Source organism: Chaetodon auriga, chromosome 3 (genome assembly GCF_051107435.1).
Source record: "Chaetodon auriga isolate fChaAug3 chromosome 3, fChaAug3.hap1, whole genome shotgun sequence".
NCBI lineage: Eukaryota > Metazoa > Chordata > Actinopteri > Chaetodontiformes > Chaetodontidae > Chaetodon > Chaetodon auriga.
Genome location: NC_135076.1, coordinates 5,627,798 through 5,647,307, shown reverse-complemented (window position 1 = coordinate 5,647,307; position 19,510 = coordinate 5,627,798). Strand labels below are relative to the sequence as shown.

The 19,510-nt window shown below is 41.8% G+C and overlaps 1 protein-coding gene across 1 annotated transcript; it reads right to left on the bottom strand.

Annotated features, from left to right (window-relative positions):
• Nucleotides 1-1,130: 1,130 nt before the first annotated feature.
• rhpn1 (rhophilin, Rho GTPase binding protein 1) lies at nt 1,131-17,831 on the bottom strand. The gene is made up of 16 exons (XM_076727026.1): nt 17,728-17,831; nt 17,447-17,536; nt 15,614-15,729; nt 10,340-10,468; nt 9,463-9,538; nt 9,024-9,101; nt 8,693-8,817; nt 8,311-8,477; nt 7,693-7,880; nt 7,451-7,607; nt 6,816-6,941; nt 6,470-6,664; nt 6,310-6,386; nt 6,007-6,153; nt 4,932-5,084; nt 1,131-4,845 (listed from the first exon to the last, which is right to left on the bottom strand). Exons 1-16 carry the CDS (start codon nt 17,749-17,751, stop codon nt 4,633-4,635), a joined length of 2,061 nt encoding a protein of 686 aa, XP_076583141.1. The 5' UTR covers nt 17,752-17,831; the 3' UTR covers nt 1,131-4,632.
• Nucleotides 17,832-19,510: the final 1,679 nt, after the last annotated feature.

Here is a 19,510-nt window from a genome sequence, read left to right as displayed (position 1 = left end):
TTTAATGTGTTTATACTGTGATCGACATTGAACATGTGTTCAGGGGATGAGTGCGACAGAAATTTTCCAGGGCCAGGATAATTCCCAACAATATATAAATGAGTTAAAATGAGCTCAACCTTAAACATGTACAGCAGTAGAATACAACATACACATTTAAGTTATACTTTATTAATCACAGCACACACATGCTACATGAATGCAGCAGTAACGTTAATCCACAAACATCAGATACTGACAGTAAAACACTGACCGGGAACATTTTACTGCATGATGACTACTCTCTTAATACTAGGTTTTGACTGCAGGACTAATACTCACAGTGGACACTGATGTTTCTCTGCCCCCTAGTGGTCATAAATGAATTACTACAGCGTTAAGTAACATTGCACTTAAGACCACAAAAGACTTGGCAGTGAATCACTAAAAGATGGATCAAAACAGCAGCAAACAGCAGCTTTTACCTCCAAACATACCACAGTCCACAGATCTTGTTTCTACAATGCATCAGGCCTGTTCACATGCTCCTTTGCAACCATCTGACAGTGAATGTAGTGGTGAGGACGCAGGAGAGGTTTCCTTCTGATATCTCTTCCATGAAGGTCATATTTGTGCTGCACAGTAGAACAGTGCACCACCCCACAGTCTGCTAAAGCTTCCTGAAGGTCTTCTGTGGTCAAGCAGGGGTTTGATCTGTCTTTGTAGCGATCCTACGAGCAGTTCTCTCTCCCAGACCTCAGCTTGGCCTCCACTGTTTCAGTTAAGTGCCATTTCTTAACGACATTACAAACTGAGGAAGCAGCTCCCTTTCTTCTTATAGGCTACTCCTGCTTTGAGGACATCAGTAAATTTAAGTTTCAGAGTGCAGGCAGCTGCTAAGCACCTATAGCTGCTTTATAAACTTTGAACTATGCATCACTTGGCCTTCTCTAACGATGACTGTGAACAAGCCACAGCCCTAACGAGCTAATCAAGGTCAGAAGCCTTAAAAGGTGGAAGTTATGAGAGGTCAAATTTCTGGGATGTCCAAACATTATAACTTTATAACGTAATAACTTTCATGCCACTTTCATGCCAGCAGGTCAAGAACAATCAAACTGTTGAAGCTGGAAATAGTTTCTTCACTTTTAATGTATTTATACATGAAAAAATACTGTGCAAATCCCCAAATGCAGTCATGAAGGGATGGTCAGATATTCATTCAAAAACACAAAGCAGGAAAAATGATTCCTTTACACACATTTACTCACACACACACACACACACGCACGCACGCACGCACGCACGCACGCACGCACGCACGCACGCACACACACAGTTGTTCTGTTACTTTGTGATCACAACATGACAAGTTTGTTTCCTTGAATTAGAAAATGAATTTCAACATTCTCAGAATAAAAAGATCTCACCATTTTACAAGTGTGGCATAAACTGTCAACACTGTTTTTTGTGATTGTGAAACTTCACAGGATCAGGATCACAGATTAATTTCAACCCGATTCCAAAAAGGTTGGGACTCAAAATTAAAGACACAAAAACAGAAGCAACCATTTGCAAACAAACTGTTTACCGGTGGAATGTTCCAAACAGGTGTTTTTGGAGCGTTCCACATCTTTCCCAGTCTTTAGTTGCTCCTGTCCCAACGTGTTTGAAACATGTTGCTGCATCAAATTCAGAATAAGCAGATATTTACAAAAACCAGTGAAGATGATGAGGTCAAACATTAAATATATTGACTTGCGTACTGTTTCCATTGAGATTATCACATTCTGTTATTTATGTTTTACAGTGTCCAAACTTCTTTGGAATCAGAGTTGTACATTGCGATCACGTGAAAACATGAGAAATCACTGTTTGTCTCTTTCCATACTCACGACTATGGACCACCATGGCACAAACATTGTACAGACAAAAACAAAAACACCAAACAATAATGTGCTACAAGTCTCACAATTCTAGTTGTATCAAAATGTTACAAAAAAATTCAAACAATGTTATCTGAAAGAAATGTGTCTCCACTAACGCCCTCAGCTGTCGTTCCTCACAGTGGCTGACTGACACACAGTGCAGGGGCTGAACTGGCCATTTGTGTTCTCAGAAACCATTAAGGACTCACACAGCAGACAATACAAAACACACACAACCTCTCGCTGTGTTTCGTGCTCATTATGAAACATCAAGTCACAACTACATTAACAAGAGATTTGTTCTTTTCAATATTCACAGTGCATTAAAGAGTACCAACACTACAAAAAATCTCTGGAGTGCTTTTAATCATCTAAAAGTGACAAAACTAAACACAAAAATATGTCTCCAAGAACACTGATCTGTGGATGAATGCAACGCCATGCGTCTCAGTGGAGTGTGATGTAATGTATCCATGGATACGCTGATCCAAACCAATCAAAAAGTTCAGCATGGTTTGTGGAGCACCTCACCGGTTACCAGACGACCGTTTCACTTTTGTGTAAACTCAGAGATCACTTCAGGAGAATATAAGACACACTCTGCTCTGCCCTCGAAGTTCTTTCGACATAAGTCACACTGATGTTAGAACACACAGATTTTGAGTCAGCTTTCAGTAATATTTTCCTAAATTTTCACTACAAATTTTGCCAACTGCAGCCTCGGGACACCCCCAACACATTATTAGAATTATCAACGTATGTTAGGTGAGTGCCAATAGAGAAGCATCAACACCATCATTCAATCCAACATGGCTGCTCTGACAAAGAACAGGAGCAAATAGGGGTGTTTGTGTCATACGACACTCGGTTTGTGTTCACCTTAATCAATAAAGGTTGAGGCATTTTTTCACTCAATCCAGTTCCAGATCTGAGTTATTTTCAAAAACACATTATTAAAATGGCCACTTTGAATCTCTGTTCAAACAAAAGCATAAAGAAATGTTTGTCCTTTCGTCAGATCTCAGCATTCACATGCTGTGTGTGTAAATCCTTGACCCTGGACAGGGTGGAATTCACTCGTATACTGGAATATTTTTTTAATGTTGGTCTCAGTTGTTTGAAGGAAAAGTTAAATAAAGTTCAGTAATATTCAAAACGATTCTTTGACTGTTCATGGCTCCCTGTCTCACAGAGAAGTCCAACACACGAGGTGCTGTGCTGGTGTGGACATGTTGCTACACATTAGCTAGCCAGAAACGGACGTGTTTGTGTGGCAGCTCAGTCTCTAGCTGACCCTCTAAAAGTCGATGATTCCAGTTAACAATTAAGAAGACTGAGCGATGTCTGCAGAACTGACATATGACAGTGTTCATAGTCATATTATGGATCTACAAAGGTAATGCAACTGTGTATATACTGTCTTTTATATTTTTTATACGTATGCGTGTTGAATATTCTAAAATACATAATATTGTAGCAAAAATGTATTTGTTCTTTATGTTCTTATGTTATTTCTAACTAATCAGGAAAATGACTGAGGTTGCTGAAGTCCAATCAGGTAATTAGTGTGAGATAGATCAGCTCATCATTACATGTTAAAAATTTGCTGATTCTATTTTTCCTAAACATGAAACATTCTCAGTTACATATTCAAGGTGAGACACGGTGAAGAAGAGGGTTAAAAATGAAACAGCGGTGAGGGATTATTTGTTAAAGACAGGTGTCGCACTTTGCTTCAGGTTTGTATACAAACTAGTTTGCTCTGTAGGTACGTGTTAATCCTCAGTTCTGTCATACAAAGAAAGACACGGCCCTGATTTGCTAAGGCAGGCGCAAAGCAGGTACACTTAAGAATCACTTGTATGTTTTCACTGGGTGGTAAACAAGCCTGATTAAATAAGCTGTTTTTCCTTCAGGCGCAAGCAGCTATTAAGATGCTGTTATAAAAGAACAAAGCCATTCTCCATATTCACGCTCTTTCACTGACAGTTTTCTTTCTTTCTTAATTTTAGCTGTATCATTGTACAATCTAATCTTGGCAAAGCAGGAGCAACAGCATGGCAGAATGCAAAGCTCACAAACTGAGTCTTATCTCAAAGTGACTGAACCACAAAACTAGCTGTGATGGAAGTGATGAAACAGAGGGCACGGTGACTCGTGCCTGTAAACAAAGTTGGTTAAACCACTTTTGAACCAGACGCTGGTAAAATAATATACCACAGGTAACATGGACGTTTTAGCCTCAGTTCACGCCACTCTGGGCAATTATATCTATCTATACCAACCTACAACTTTCCATTGATTTTATATGCACTTGCCATCTCGTGTTTTCCTTGTGTTCTGTGTCAGCACACCTTTAGACTCAAGGCAGCGCAGTACGACACACTCCAGAGGCAGGACAGTTCACCTGTGGAAAACTCTCATGGCAGCAATAGTAAGCTCCTCCTCCCACTCTAAAGCTAAATGCTACATGTTACAAGGTGTCTTACCTGCATCCATGCTTCCACATATCTGACTGGCCAACAAAGCTGTGAGACACATTGGACTGTGCTGTAGCACAACAGCACACAAAGCTAAGAGTGTGCTTGTTTAGTCGGAGCTCTCCTCAGCAGCATCCCCTGCTGGTGTTTCCTGGGTCAGTATGACTGTCTGTCTGCGTGCAGCCCTCATCGTACCGTGTGCTCCACCGCTCTGATTCCCTGAGTGGTTCCTCTACAGTCCAGTCTCAGTACATGGCCTCAGTGTCTCGGATGCTTCCAAATGACAAACTGAAAGTGCTTCCCAGTCTCTTAGGGACCCCGCTGCCCTCCCTCTTCTTCTTCCTGTTCCAGTTCAGCAATGAGGCGGAGCTCTGGCCCTTAGCGCCACCCAGCAGACGCTGCCGAGCGTTTTCTTTATCGCTGCAGTGAGACAGCATGATGGCCCTCCTCTCCACCTGCTAACACACACAGGTAATATATTGGTCACTGCACAGGTAAGCACACATGACATGCCAAACACACACATACACTCACACTTACTTACCTGTGTATCATGTGAATGTAATGTGACCACGCTGAGCTCCACTCCTCTGTCACTGCAGCTCTTGAGCATGTGGACCACCTCGCCATGTTTGGCCCATTTACAGTCCTGTCCGTCCACTGCTACTATGTAGTCTCCTTCCCTTAGTCCTGCCTCCTGCGCAACACACAATAATAACAATAGCTTTATTTGTACCTTTCATGCAAAGATGCAGACCAAAGTCAAGACAAAACAAGATCAAATGAAAACAAACAATAACTGTGAGTTTAAAAAAAAGTAGCAATAACTAGCAATAAGTGATACAATCCAATTAGACATTTTCAATGATACCAGCAAAATTCCACAGTTTAAGGCCATTAAAACAGAAAAGCAGCATCACCAGATTTCTCATGGACACTTAAGGAACTTTGAAAAGAAAGGCAATGGAAGATCTGAGAGTTCTTGTTGGGACATAAAATAAGAGGCAGCCACTGATGATATATGAAAGTGCTAGATTATGTAAGGCTTTGTAGATTAGTAAAAGGACTTTAAAATCAATTCTAAAAGACACAAGAAGCCAGTGCAGTGATATGAGCAGAGGGGTACTGTGATCTCTGTATTGGTCATCTCTATATTATCTGTAATTTTCTTAAAGACTTAAAAGGGAGACCAATAAAAAAAAAGCTGCAATAATCTTGGCAGTTTGTGATAAAAGCTGGTATCAGCATTTCAGCATCATTCTCAATTAACAATAATCTAATCTTGGCGATGTTCCTCAGATTGACAAACCTTGTTAAAGTGGCTAATGAAATAAAGATCAGAGGCTAAAATCATCCACATGGTTTTTCATTTGCTTGGACAGGCTAGCACACTGACTCTAATCTCTGCCTTTCTGCTTTGAACCTGTGAGTAGAATTTCTGTTTTTTGCTCATTAGGAAAGGAGTGAAGATCCACACCATTTGTGAGTCACTTCTTTCCTCCAATTTCCTGCATTTTCTACTGCGTTGTCAACTACGTAATCAATCATCACCCACAGATGCAGCTAGCATACGCCACAGTTTGTGAGGGACGTCCTGTTGGAAACTATAAGTTTCTTACCGCTGCACAGCCTCCAGGCACCACTCCAGCCACCAGGACGGGGGAGTCTCCTCTGAGCGTGAGACCCAGTCCACCCTCCCTCCTCTGCAGGCTGATCACACGTACCGGACCCCAGCGAGCCCGTGCACAGAACACTGTGAGAGGCCCCTGCAGCACAGGAACGACTCATCTTCAACTCAAGCACCAGTGAGTGCTGCAGTTTTTTTAGTGGGTTTTAAGAGGCTACATGTTTTCAGTCACTGTGGGGCAGTAAATCTGTGTATTTCCCTAAATGTCATGCTGTTCTCATAATTGACATCTTACCAGTCTCTGGAAGATATCGGTCACTTGGACTGTGGAGAAGTTGGGTGGAGTGATGTCTGGTTTCTGATGCGTTTGAGCTGACAACAGAAGACACCTCAATCACTTACTGTCATCTCACCATAGAATCATATAATTAACATGACTTGAAACAGACACTCACACTGTATCTCTGGAGCCTCTGCGGTTTCGTCAAAGTCATCCTCTCTGTCCAGCTCTGAGTACTTGTCCAAAGAGCGTTTGTGAGTGAGAGACAGCACATCCTGCAGGATGTCCATCTTCCTCAGGATCTTACACAGACTGTGGACACGCATGGCCTCCTCATGTCTGATGACTGCACGCCGCAGATGAGCTTTACCTGCAGACATTATTTATAAAATTCCTGTGTACATTAACGACCTGATGAACGTTCATAGAAATAGAGCTGCTACTGAAAACAGCCACGTGGTGTCTTCACTGCTGTATATTTGGACTAAATATAAACATATCCCTCACGTGCATGAACTCACCAAGCTTTCTTCGTTTTTCAGGGTCTCGTAAAACCTGGCTGAGTGGTGGCACTGTAGGAACGTTGATGTAGAACTGGAGGAAAGCCTTCTCTGCTTCCTCATCACCCTCCTCCTCCTCAGCAGAAACTACAGAACAAGACATTCCAAGTGAATGTGTGTAGATACACAAAGACTTGTTTTGGGTAAAGATAATCAAAGGCCAAGCGTTGAATTTGATGGTTGAATCCTGAGTGTGTACAGACAGAAGCGGCTTTCTCTTTCTTATAATTGCTATCTTTCAACAATCTACTGTATCTATGATTTTGTAACCCTACTGTCCACACTGTAATTTTACTATATTGGTTTATTCCGTACACACAACATCTATTGGATGTCAGTCCGTCCTGGTAAAGTCATCTCTCTACTGTTGCACTACAAAACCTGATCCATGTTATTCATACAAGGTCTTTGGGTACTTTCTAGGCAGGCTCTTTGTACAAAATCTCAGCTTGCTATCTCTTCTGTACAATGTTTTTATGCTGTGTGTGTACAGTAGAGTTGTCTTCATGTATTTATCTCTTTGCTGCCTTTTTTAAAGTGCAAACACCCTCTAAATATATTTAAGATATATTCAGGAGTGGTTTGGTGTGACTTACAAGTGTGGTCGCAGAGTGCAACAGCAGTGTAGTAGTGTGAGAGGGCACGGAAGTGTTCAGATTTGACCTGAACCATGGACGCCCAAGAAAATGGCACATAGTCTTTCATCAGAGGCTGCGTCATGGTCTGCTGCACTAACAAGTAGACGTCTGACACCTACAGGAGACACACACACATGTACAACGCAGTCATATTATATCAGCAGGAACAAAAAGGCAAAACCAGAGACGTGCTAACTCACCCGTGCAGCCTCTTGTGCCAGGCGCAGCTGGGAAGTGAAGTGTGTGTCCTGTGTGGTCAGGGTGACACGTTCAAACACACACTCCTGCACCTGGGCCACCATCAGCCGTACCAGCATGCAGAGCGATGGACTGCTCATGTCCAGACTTGGAGCATTGGAGAAATTCTCCTTCAGGTAATTAAATGCACCTAAACACACACACACACACACACAAGGAAGCAAACATTCTGGTAGTCAATTTTTCATTCATTTTGTTGTCATTTACTAAGCAAACATGCCGAACATTTACTGATCTCAGCATCTGATATCTGAGGATTTACTGTTCTCTGTGTTGTACCATTATGAATTGGATATCTTTAGGTTTTGGACTGATAAGGTTTTGGACGGTCTGATAAAACAACACACAATTTAAAGACGTCACTTTGGGCTTTTTTAACAAGCCATACTCATTTTTTAGACACTCAATGGGTAAATATTAAACTATATTTTGGCAGACAAGGTGAAGAGACTCTTTACGTTGGGACATCCTCACTGTGGAGTCCCACAAAGGCTAGTAAGGCGAAGGCAAAGTAAGCAGTAACGCTGTACGGAGGCTAGTAAAACATTCAGTGTCAGTACCTGCAGCTCTTTGAAACGCATCTATAGCTGTGTCTATGCCAGCTGCTGCAGAGCGGTCTTGCCGGGCTCCAATCTGCGTGTAGAGAGCACCAATGTTGAACAACACACTTCCTTTCTCAAAGGCCAACGTACGCTGACACGATGGGACGCCTGTCAAAGAGTCATACCTGAGGGACAAACAAGAAGGAATCTGATTACTAAATGCATCCTGTTTGTGTGTCATTGACTGTCAAGACTATTGTCTTTGCACTCTATCAGATAAGATCTGAAATAAAACCATGACCCTGAGGTATAAGCCTAGACTTAAAGCTTTAAGGCTGTTCAAGAGGGTTTCCATCATCATCATCAGTTTCATACACATACATACACACATATGTCATACCAGTGGAAGTGCACGCCCAGGTTCCTGTGGAGGGGGAAGAAGCGCTGATCCAGGTAGTACATCTGGTTGTAATACTCCATCAGAAGCTCCAGGCCGGCCTGGTTTCGACTGGGTGTGCGCATGGCCTGGCAAAAACAACAACAGGCATAAATAAACATCTAACATCACAGACTGAAAAACCTTTTTAATTCTTTCCACAGTTTTCCGTTCTCTGACAGATGGCACACACTGATTTTCTACAACTAGATCAATTTCCCGTTTGGGACAATAAAGTTTACTCTCGTCTCCTAAGGCTTCTTTCATATGAAGTTGTATGAGTGCATTTATTAACCTGTCTGAGCTCCATAAGCTCCTTGATCTCCTTGTTGTAGAGGGAGCTGTCCTCTCCGTAGTGCTCACAGATGAAGTCCTGTGAAGGAGACAGATGGCTAATAATGACAAATCTAGTATTCAAGTGTTCTTTAATACTTAAACAAAGTGCAGAGGACTTTTATTGCCCATCAGTATTCTTGCAACAAACATTATTCAGTATTTGTCACAATAAAAAAGACTGCCAATTCATGTATGTTCTTCTCAGTTTTCAAACTGGCACCAAACCTGAAACAGTGCTTGTAAAATACAGATAACAATGTACTCTACTACCTTATTTAATGATTTAAATACAATATTCTTGGTTTCATTCAAACCTTGGTTTTTCTCAAAGAAAAGGAAATTTGCTAAATGAGATAACTCAAGCAGGTGAAATATGAGTAGACGGGTGCCATCTTCACCTGGATAGAAACTGTGAAGTCCACCTCTTTGGTTTCTTTTAATCCAAGTGGAATCATGGGTACATTGACGGCCTCACTGTGGAGACAAATAAATGCAGAGTGTGTGTGTGTGTGTATTGTCTTTCACAGGTTACACTATGTAAACACCAACATGTAAACAGTCAGTTCAGTACTGCCATCTGCTTCAAACCCAGCAGGCTCACTGCTCAGAGCTTCATCCTGCTAATAAGCAAAGCTAAATCCACGTATTAACCCTTACGGCCCCGACACCCCCCGCAGTCACCCCTCCTCATTCACAATGAACATAAACACGCACACACGCCACAGGGTCATTAATGACACTCTAATCAGGGGATTTATCCCTTCCATGACCTGGGGCCACAGAGGGAAAATCTCCTGCGCACACACACACACACACACACACACACACACACACACACACACACACACATCTATACTATACTATCTTAAGTCCTTAGCCCCTTACCCGAGCCCTGACTGAAACTACTTCTTACCTAACCAAACCCCAAACAGCCTTTTGATGAATTGAGAACAAGACAATATGTCCTTACTTAACAAAAATGTCCTTATTCTCAAGGTCTAAAGCACAAATCGGTCGCCTCAAAGATAGAAATACATGAGCACATACACACAGGGCACAGTGTAATTACTGAATGTAATGGATGCTTGTTTTCAACAATCAGAATTCTCATTAGACTAATGAGTGACCTGGAATTCATGAACAAATTATAAATGGGCCATTTGTGTGTGTGTCTGTGTGTGTGTGTGTGTGTGTGTGTGTGTGTGTGTGTGTGTGTGTGTGTCTGTGTCTGTGTCTGTGTCTGTGTGTCTGTGTGCGTGTCAGTCGGCTGTCTACCTGTCCGTCTGGTAGACCTCCATGTTGCTGTTGAGCTCCTCCAGTTCCTCCTTGAGCAGCTGCAGGTTGGAGTTGACGAAGCTGAGCTCCAGAGCCACCGTCTCTTTCACCTTGTTGTTGCTTGTTGCCCTGCAAAAATAAACACACACACTCTTCAGATCTCATCCTTCATTAAGACCACCCTAAAACAGATTATAATAGACTTCCATTTCCAGTGTGACAGGAGAATGCCTTAGTCCTTGCTTCTGAGCAGGAGAAGGTTCACTCATCAACATCACAAACAGACACTGCCACCTCCTAAACTGCAAAAGCTGCATCATTAAATTTCCTCAAATTAGACTCGACATCTATCACAGCTCAGCCCTCGTCAGAACATGAAGATCTGCTGCCCTCTTCTCCGTCAATAGAAACTGAATATCTTTGGGGTTTGGCCTGTTGGACAGACAAAAGAAGACATTTGAGGTTATCACATTATGTTCTGGGAACTTGTGAGGGGTGTCTTTGACTATTTGTTTTCCAGATCAATGATACAAGAATCAGTAAGAGCAGTCCTAAGACTTAACATGCATTGGGTTTTTTTTAGAATTGGTGACATTATTTCAGGAACTGTTGCATCCATTGAACATCTCTTTGCTTTATGAAGTATACTGTAACTGAATAACAAATGAAGCATCTCCATTCTTTATCCATCTGATACCTGTTGAAAACACTGACATCTGTCATCTCTAGCGTAGGGCTTGTACCTTAACTTACTTATGCAAAGATGACAAATTAGCCACCAATGTTAACACTTAGTTAGCTATTTTATCACACAACTTAACATCACAAATAACACAATCCACCTTGAAAACTGCCTTGCATGTGTAAATCTTTCTTCATGGATGTACGAACGACACCATAAATGGACCACAGTAGACTTCTCTTGAACAAAAAGCCTCTCTAATTTATGCAAATATCTCATCCCTCCACCCTCTCCTCTGTCATCCTCCCTTCATTCACTTCAAGACCCTCCACCCCTCCTTCTGTCACAGGGGGAGAGTCTTCGTGCTGAGTGTTGCCAGCTCACACTGCTGTGGGGGTCTGAGGTCAACAACACACAATGTTCCTGGAAATCTGAGGCATCACTGGGTTACCAGGGTAACTGATGATATACACGTAGTTGGAAATGTGGCCCCGGAAATTCCCCTAATTATGCAATCATTAAACAGGGAATCTACAAGATGACAAGAATGTGTGATTAACAGACGTAGACTGAGCACTGACAAGAAGAGGGCAGCACAACAGCACTGAGTTCACAAGATAAGAGATTCTGCCAGATTCTTCAATACACCTACATCTGCAGAGGAGAAGAAATAGTATGTACAAACAAAGACACATAAAGCAATGTGTTTGGTGAGGCAGCATAAATAAATTCTGCATATGGGAATCAACAATTTCGTCTTTGCACAGTTTTATCAGGTAAAAAGAAAGATTAAAGGCTTGGTGCTGAATGAGTCATCAGATACATCATGGGGTGAAGATCTGCGGAGGAAAGATACACATAGGTTGTCAAGGGCAAAGACTATGACAAATTCAGAGAATTGTCAAGGTGTGGTTATGTTTTGGGTCACAGATTAACAATACACTGAAGCTAAGAGTTAACGCTCACTGTGCAAACAGGCTGCAAGAGCTGCAGATGAATGTTCACAGGATTGTACATTAACTGTTTTTCAAAGCACAGCTGCTACAGAGGCTGCAAGTTTTGTAGCACAGGACACAAAATTATAACACGAGTATAAACACGTCTATTACCATCTCCAAGAACAACCACAATTAGTGCAGTTCATCACTTAAACATGCATGTGACCAGCAAAGAACATTAATGTCACGTACAGAGCACCACTTCAAATGAAAATGTGGGAACATAATCAAATTCTGAAATTATTAATTGAATTGATTCATAAAAGGCGACATATGGTATAGGAGGTGGATGAATATTCAGATTCTTTTCTTAATAAAAAGTACCAATACATTAATGTAAATGTACTCGATTACAAGTAAAAGTCCTGCATTCAAAATCCTACTTGAATAAAAGTAGTTTAGTCGAGCTGTTTCTAACCCACACAGTCAAAACATAAATCTGAGAGGTGGTTTGATGATTAATGAAAGAGAAAAAAAGATCCACTATACAAATCTGTATTCATTTCTCTGAATTTTTCTCCAGTCTTTGCTTTGTTGTGAAATATCGGACAAATTATTTAAATGACACCATCTGAGAAGTTCATATGGGAAACGTCTCTTTGGTGAGCTAACAACTCATAAACACCTGAACCATGACGATATCGTGCCCCAACTAGTCTGCGTTGTTTGAGAGGATTTCACAAGCCAAAAAGGCTGGAAACCACCATCAGTGACCAGTGGACACACTGAAAACTGTGATTCTTTAACACATGACCAAACTGGGCTTAGACATTCAGACATTCACCTTTCAGTTACTGTAAGTAATGTTAATCTGTCCAGTTCGACTACTTTACCTTCACTTCTCTCCTCATCTGTCACTCCCTCCCGCAGTCTCTCACACACACACACACACACACACACACACACACACACACACACCTATATCTAGGATCAAGCCAAGGGCAATCTGATTAGTCAGCTTTAAATGGGCTGCCAAATATCCCCTTCACACACACCCACTTGCACGCACACCATACTGAAGCTTTTGAGAGGAAAAAATAACTTTCTTCTTCTGAGTGTAAGCAGTGACTGAAGAACAGAGGAGAAGTCAGAGAAGCTGAAAGCAACTTTTTTCAGGTACTTACAGTTTGTAACAACCAAACTACCTGACATGAAGACCAGGATTAAACTAGTTCCAGTCCCTCATCTGAATTCCTACAGGGAAACACCCTGCAGCACACAACATGATGTCTCGATCAGCCAATCACAAACCCTGATGAGTAACAACCCTTTTTCATCTGTAATTAGCATCTTAACACCCACCCCGACACTCCAAACACCCACAAGGCAGTTCAACAACAGTTTCTGAGTAACTGAAGTGAAAACGAAAGTGAGATGTTTTGTGTGTGTGTGTGTGTGTGTGTATGTGTGAGAGTGTGTATGTGTGTACGTGTGTGTGGACCATTCCAGTTCACCGGAAAAGGGGAGGACAGACAAAAAAAAAAGGTCTGACTATGCAGACAAATAAGTGGGGGATGAGCTTGCCGGGCTCTGTTGGGAATCTCTGCATGGGAACAGGACAGGAGGTGGACACAAAGCCGGCTGATTATAGGCCGGCAGGCTGTGGGGGGGTCCTCTTTGTCTCTGTGACCCATCGTCCCAATAGAAAGGGCAGGAGCGCTTGTTTTATTTCCCCTAAACTGAGTCATCACCTTTCAGGGTAACAGCCTGAACCCAGTCAGAAATGGAGTTGGGCAGAACGACTCACAAGCCAAAAAAATCAAAACTTGTTAAAGAATTAGTCCAATCTGCCTAGAGGAGCTGATATTTAACTCACTTTATTCAGTTAATACCCATCAGTTCAAGATAATATCTTGAGACTTTTGTCTAACCAACAGTCCAAAACACAAAGGTATTCAGTTTACTATCACATAAGACAAAGAAAAGCAGTAAATCATCACATTAAAAAAGCTAGGACAGGGTAGTGTGGGTGTTTTGCTTAAAAAACTACAAATCAATTACCAAAAAAGTTGTCCATTAATGTTCTGTCAACTGATCAATGAATCAACTAATCATTGCAGCTCTACATTTATATCATGGTTAACTGAATGTCTTCAGGATTTGGGGCCTTTAGTCAAGCAAAAGACCCAATCTGAATATGTAACCTTGGACTCCAGAAATGTTTGGGGGCATTTTTCAAGTTTTTGTGCATTTATAGAATAAAATAATAGGCAGACTAAACACTGAAAATAATTAGAAGCAGCAGCTCTGCTATCATCCATCGCCCCCTGAAAAAGATCGCTGAGTAACTTAATTAGTTGTTGCCAAAAAGGTCCTGTGTTGGTCGCCTTTCAATTAAAGACACTGTTGTTTTCTGTGTTGATCTAATTAGATTCTGACATGGCACCACTTAGGAGGCAGAAAGTAGCTCCCTGCTTTAATGAAGTGACTCCTACTCCTCCTCCTCCTGCTGCTGCTGCTCCCAACTTGAATCTTCATGAGCAGAGGAGGCAGACTAGGCAGCTATTCTACTACAAGTGTGTTCTCAGAGAGTTTTGCACAGTGGACTATTCATGTTGTAGATGTTCTCAAAACTACCATGGCAAATGTGTACACCAAATGTATGCACATATATTAAATGTATGCTTTCAGCCTCTGTCGTAATCTACCAGAGCCTGGCAAGTAGTGAAGAAGAAAGAAAGAGGGGGAAAGCAGAGGCACAGAGACATGGAGAGAAGCTGGAGGGGATAAAGATGACGCTAATGCTCTCGGAGAGAATACTTTGATGTTGTGCCACCGTGTCTTTTTTTATTTCCCTCAATTATTCATCAATAAAACTCTCTGCTATGTGAATGGCAACTAACTGCTTTAAAACAAAAAGCCATCACAGCTCAGTGGGGTGATTAGCCTTGTATGCAGTGTTCCAATATTTTTGTGTGAGTACAAAAAAATCTTAATAGGAAAAACGAGGAGGAGACACAGACATGGTTAGAGAGGACACACAAGGAGACAGACACATAAATATGCGTGTTCACGCACAGCAAATACAAATGGAAGCAGAAAACTGGGTGCTGCTAGTGTGTGTGTTTTGGAGGAGACTGATCTCTGACCTTTTCCCATCACAGGACACCACCACAAATGTGACAGAGCCAACGAGTTAACAAAGGGCGACCAACACAGAGGAGACCAGAGCAGCACTCATCACTACATTCTCAGAGCGGAAAATCTGATCTACGAGACGGTTTCAAATCAAAATGACTGCCATGAATAATAGGTCCACCTTACTGCATTGGACACTTTGAAACTACTGTTAAAAGAGGCAAACACGTCACATGACATATCTTAACAATTTGCTACTCTTGAATTGTGCCTTGAAATCCATTTTCATAAATAGGGTTAGAAACAACACCACTGCAATTTCACTTAATTATCAACCTAATTTCACCTCTTTGAATTAGCCAGATGACACTGTTGACACTGGCTCAATGGTGTAGTGAAGCACCTAATTTTCAACACGGCCCATGCTAGAAAAGTCCCTCAATACATGAAACTGCAATGAAACTGAGGCTAGGAATGTGAACATTTTCATGCACAACCGCCGTCCCAGCACCTCACCTGAAGAGGTTCTCTGCACCGGCTCTCATGCGCATCTCCTTGTTGATCTGCTGGTTGATGCGAGCACGCCGGTGTTGCAGTTTACTGCGCTGAGTCTGGGCGAAAGGATCACATCCCTGCAGAGAAAAGAGTCATGAAAGTGATGAATTGATGAATGATGGATTACAGGTAAGTCTTCAGTTGAAACCTGGTGTTCGTCATGTTTCTGGGTGATGTGACAATTGTTATTTTGATGGATGTTTCAAAGGGTGTGTGGGGAAACAGAGATCAGGAGAGCCTTGTGGATGCTAAACATGATAATAACCTGGTATGGTACAGCAGGACAACCTTCACCTCAGAAGGAGACTGTGTTCAACAGAAAAAGAATCTGGTAATATGTCAGAGCTGTGTATGTGTATCTGTCTGAAGACTGAAAGACCTCAACTCTCACTTCAGCAGGCAGTTTGCCAACAACACAGTTTCCCCACAGCTGATTGTTAAATGTCTGCCCACTAAAATCAGCAATCTATCATACCATGCACCACTGTTGCACAGTAAAAGGTAAACGGACGTACAGTAACGTGTCAGATGGAGTAGCTGTAATGTAAACATGCTGCATACTCCCGTGCGACTCTTCTTGCAGCCAACTTGTACAGTTTCTCATTCTCTCCCTTTTTCTCCCTTTATCTTTCTCCTTCCCTCTCACCCAGTTAAGGTGTTTGTTTAGCATGCACATGTCAAGTAATCCTTAGAGTGCCTGTGTGGATTAGACTTCTGGCCGAGCTCCCACCTCTGCTCTACCATCAGGGGGGCAAGAGGAAGGAGACTGCATGACATCTGTGCAGATAAAGTCAGAAAGCCTCTGTGAAAAGCGTTCAGTGTCCAGGTGGCTTTCTCTGAGCACACGTCTTGTTTTTCAGCAACAAAAGTAAAACCGTAAGCTGCTGCTGCTCCTATCCGCTCCAGCAGCAAAAGGTTAAGCACTTTGCTTAAGGGCACTATGTCAGTAATCATTTTCTTCATGCATTTTTTCCCCATTCAAACCAGGTGCATACTGGTACATATTTTTAAGATATTACCAGCAGCCATACTCATATTGCCTGATATACTACATGCTACACTGTGCAAGACTCGATATCAGTGTCGGTACAAACGCAGGTGCATTCTCATTCTCAATCAAAATTCCATTCAAATTATTGTTGTATTTTTTTTTATAACATCTGTGAAGTGGTTTTAAAGACTACGATACTTTTATCATTACTGTTGCTTATTTGTCAGGTTGTCACTGCACTCTGACCAGCTGGCTCCTTAATGTCTGTGTCCATGTGTAAAGAAGAGAGGGTCACACTCACCAATGTCCCATAACGTAAATTCACTCAGTCTGTTACCAAAAAATGTTTTTAGCCATCAAGCCTTCAAAGGTGCGTACTAATGGGTGCCACTCCGAGCTGACAGGTGAACATGACCATCAATCACTGTAACTCTGTTCACTGCATTGTATGTTTTTATGCAATGATGCAAAAAGCGAAATCAAGCAAGTACTTTGAGCAGAAATCATGTGGAGGCGAGACTCTGAAAGCTCATATTTGTTTTTTCATGGTTTTAAAGCTGTTTTTTTTTATGAGGCTTTGCCTAAGAAGCCTCACGTGGAAAGACTGTACCTTGTTTATTTAATTAAATCTAAGAATCTGTCTGGAGAGGTTTAAAAAAGTAGGGCCTGCAGTATGGAAATATGAGTTGGTATGTAAGTATGAGTTACTCTATGGAGCCACCCATGACATGTTTTCCAATCCTTTCCTTAAGTTTACATACATGTAAATGTAGTGTGTGTGTGTGTGTGTGTGTGTGTCTCACCTTTCGGATGCTCCCGCTGTGGCTGCCCTCTGCGGGTAACGTTAAGGGCATATCGTCATCCGAGGCACCGTCCGACAGGGACATCTCAAACTCTCTGTGGAGTCATGATAACATTAAACACTAATGTTTCGACATACTTGCCATATGTCACCTTGTACTTTAAACACAACTCTCCAGCTTCGAAATATGATTGAATAAACAGCTTTAACGCCGACAATACTGAAGTAAAACCGGTGAGGTTACGTTAATGAGCTAACGTTAACGAGCCGCAGTTTTCCCACTTGCCTTGTCGCAGGTTCCTCCATCGTGAAGCAATGACAGAACCGGACAAAGAGTAACTACATTTCTCCTAACTTTGTATCACTCCACATAAACTCAAAACTCCATTGCTCAGTCAACGTTAGGCTAAAATAAACAACTTTTAACTCCTCAAAACAAACCAGCTTCAACTTATCATGATGGCACCTCCTCCGCTCGTTTTTTTCTGACTGTGCAGCTGCGAGAGCTTCTTCACCAAGGCGGGCCGCGAGGGTGAAGCTAGCCAATCATGTTGTAGTATGTGAAAGCGACAGTCGGTATAACAAATCAGAGAGAGGATTATGACCGAACGACAGCCTTATCTGACCAATTACATGTCGCTCCTGGCGTCCCCCTTGTCCGCGGGCCGTTGCCACGGCAACGTGAGGGCTGTGGCTTGTGTGTGGGCTCCGAAAAGATTGTAGAGGCTCCACCTCCATTGGGCCTTAAACATGAAGAGAAATGACTCGAACATTATTCTTATTTTATTTTTTACAGTGGAAACTTTTATTCTCATTATCTTTGTGTTCCCTCTAAACAAGTTTGTAAGTGCATGCTCCATAGGAACTGTTGATGTATGATGTCCAGTCCTCAAAATACTGCCAGTTCAGGGAAACGCTCTGCTTACATTATGCATTTGTTGGTTTTGTCAGGGATCATATTAAAAAAAAAAAAAAAAAGAACTGTGGGTATGTTGTTCTAAGAAAAGCAGCTGCATTTATTCCCACTATAAACCTGCAGTGATCTGTTTCTTAAATTTTAATGCGTGGTTTCAAAGCACATTGGAACCTCTGAGCTTGTATTGTTAAAAATGGATTTATGCTTCTGTCATGATGCACTGCTTGTGCACAATAACATTCAGTCAAACTTGGTGAACTATTTTGTCGGCCAATACAAAACACCTTCATAATGGACCTCAGTGGAAGCAGGGCTTCTTTGTATTGCTGCCAGTGTGTCTCCAAATCTCACATACCTTTTTCCATTTAGGCCTCAGTGTCTAGCTAAATAATTAATATCATTCTCTGTTTCTTTCCTCATAATGTCACCAGTTTGCCCATTAACACTTGGTTTTAGTTATTCACCATCTCAGCAATCATTACCAAACTTGCACACCGCTATTGTCTACTAATTCATCCTGATCCAATTTATTTTAGTTCCACGAGTTGGACACAACTAGCTTGTTTCAGGGTGGTGTGGCCATAATGAAATGACCTGACCTCATTCAGTCTTTCTGTACATTGTTGCTGTCAGACAGAGCTGGGTGCTCATCCTCAATGCTTCTCTATTTGTCTGGCCACATCTCCATATGGCAGGTCCTCTTGTCCTGGTTCCCGGCCAGCCATTTAATTAGAGCTCTCTCCCAGAAATGTACGACTGAGGTGAAGCTTCAATTTTTGGGCTCCAACCTTGAACTAAGACCACTCTCGCACAGGGATTATGTTGGGACCGAGGTCCTGTGTGGGGAGAGTAGTTAGCAGTGTGTTGTGAATGAATTGGTAGCTGGATTTCAGTTGAAGGTAAAGAAAAAATGGGAGTTGAATGTGTTTTAGTGCAGTAGTTATTAACCTTTTCCTTATTGTATGCATGTTTGATGAGATCAAATGCTCATGTACACAGCTGATGACACCTGAAACTCTTAAAAACAAAAAATAAGAATTTATACAATTTTGGATCTTTATCAGATCTATTTGATATCATCAGAATTTCAGTCTATATTGTCAGATCAATTTTCCTCTTGTGGTCTGCTGTGATCGTATTAGAAACAGT

Excerpts from the sequence above, each read along its gene's own strand:
- rhpn1 (XM_076727026.1), bottom strand. The coding sequence starts at position 17,751 with ATGGAGGAACCTGCGACAAGGCAA. Across the intron at positions 8,818-9,023 it reads AGCTTATGGAGCTCAGACAG|GCCATGCGCACACCCAGTCG; the intron begins GTTAATAAATGC and ends TGTTTTTGCCAG. Across the intron at positions 5,085-6,006 it reads TGCCTGGAGGCTGTGCAGCG|GAGGCAGGACTAAGGGAAGG; the intron begins GTAAGAAACTTA and ends TGTGTTGCGCAG.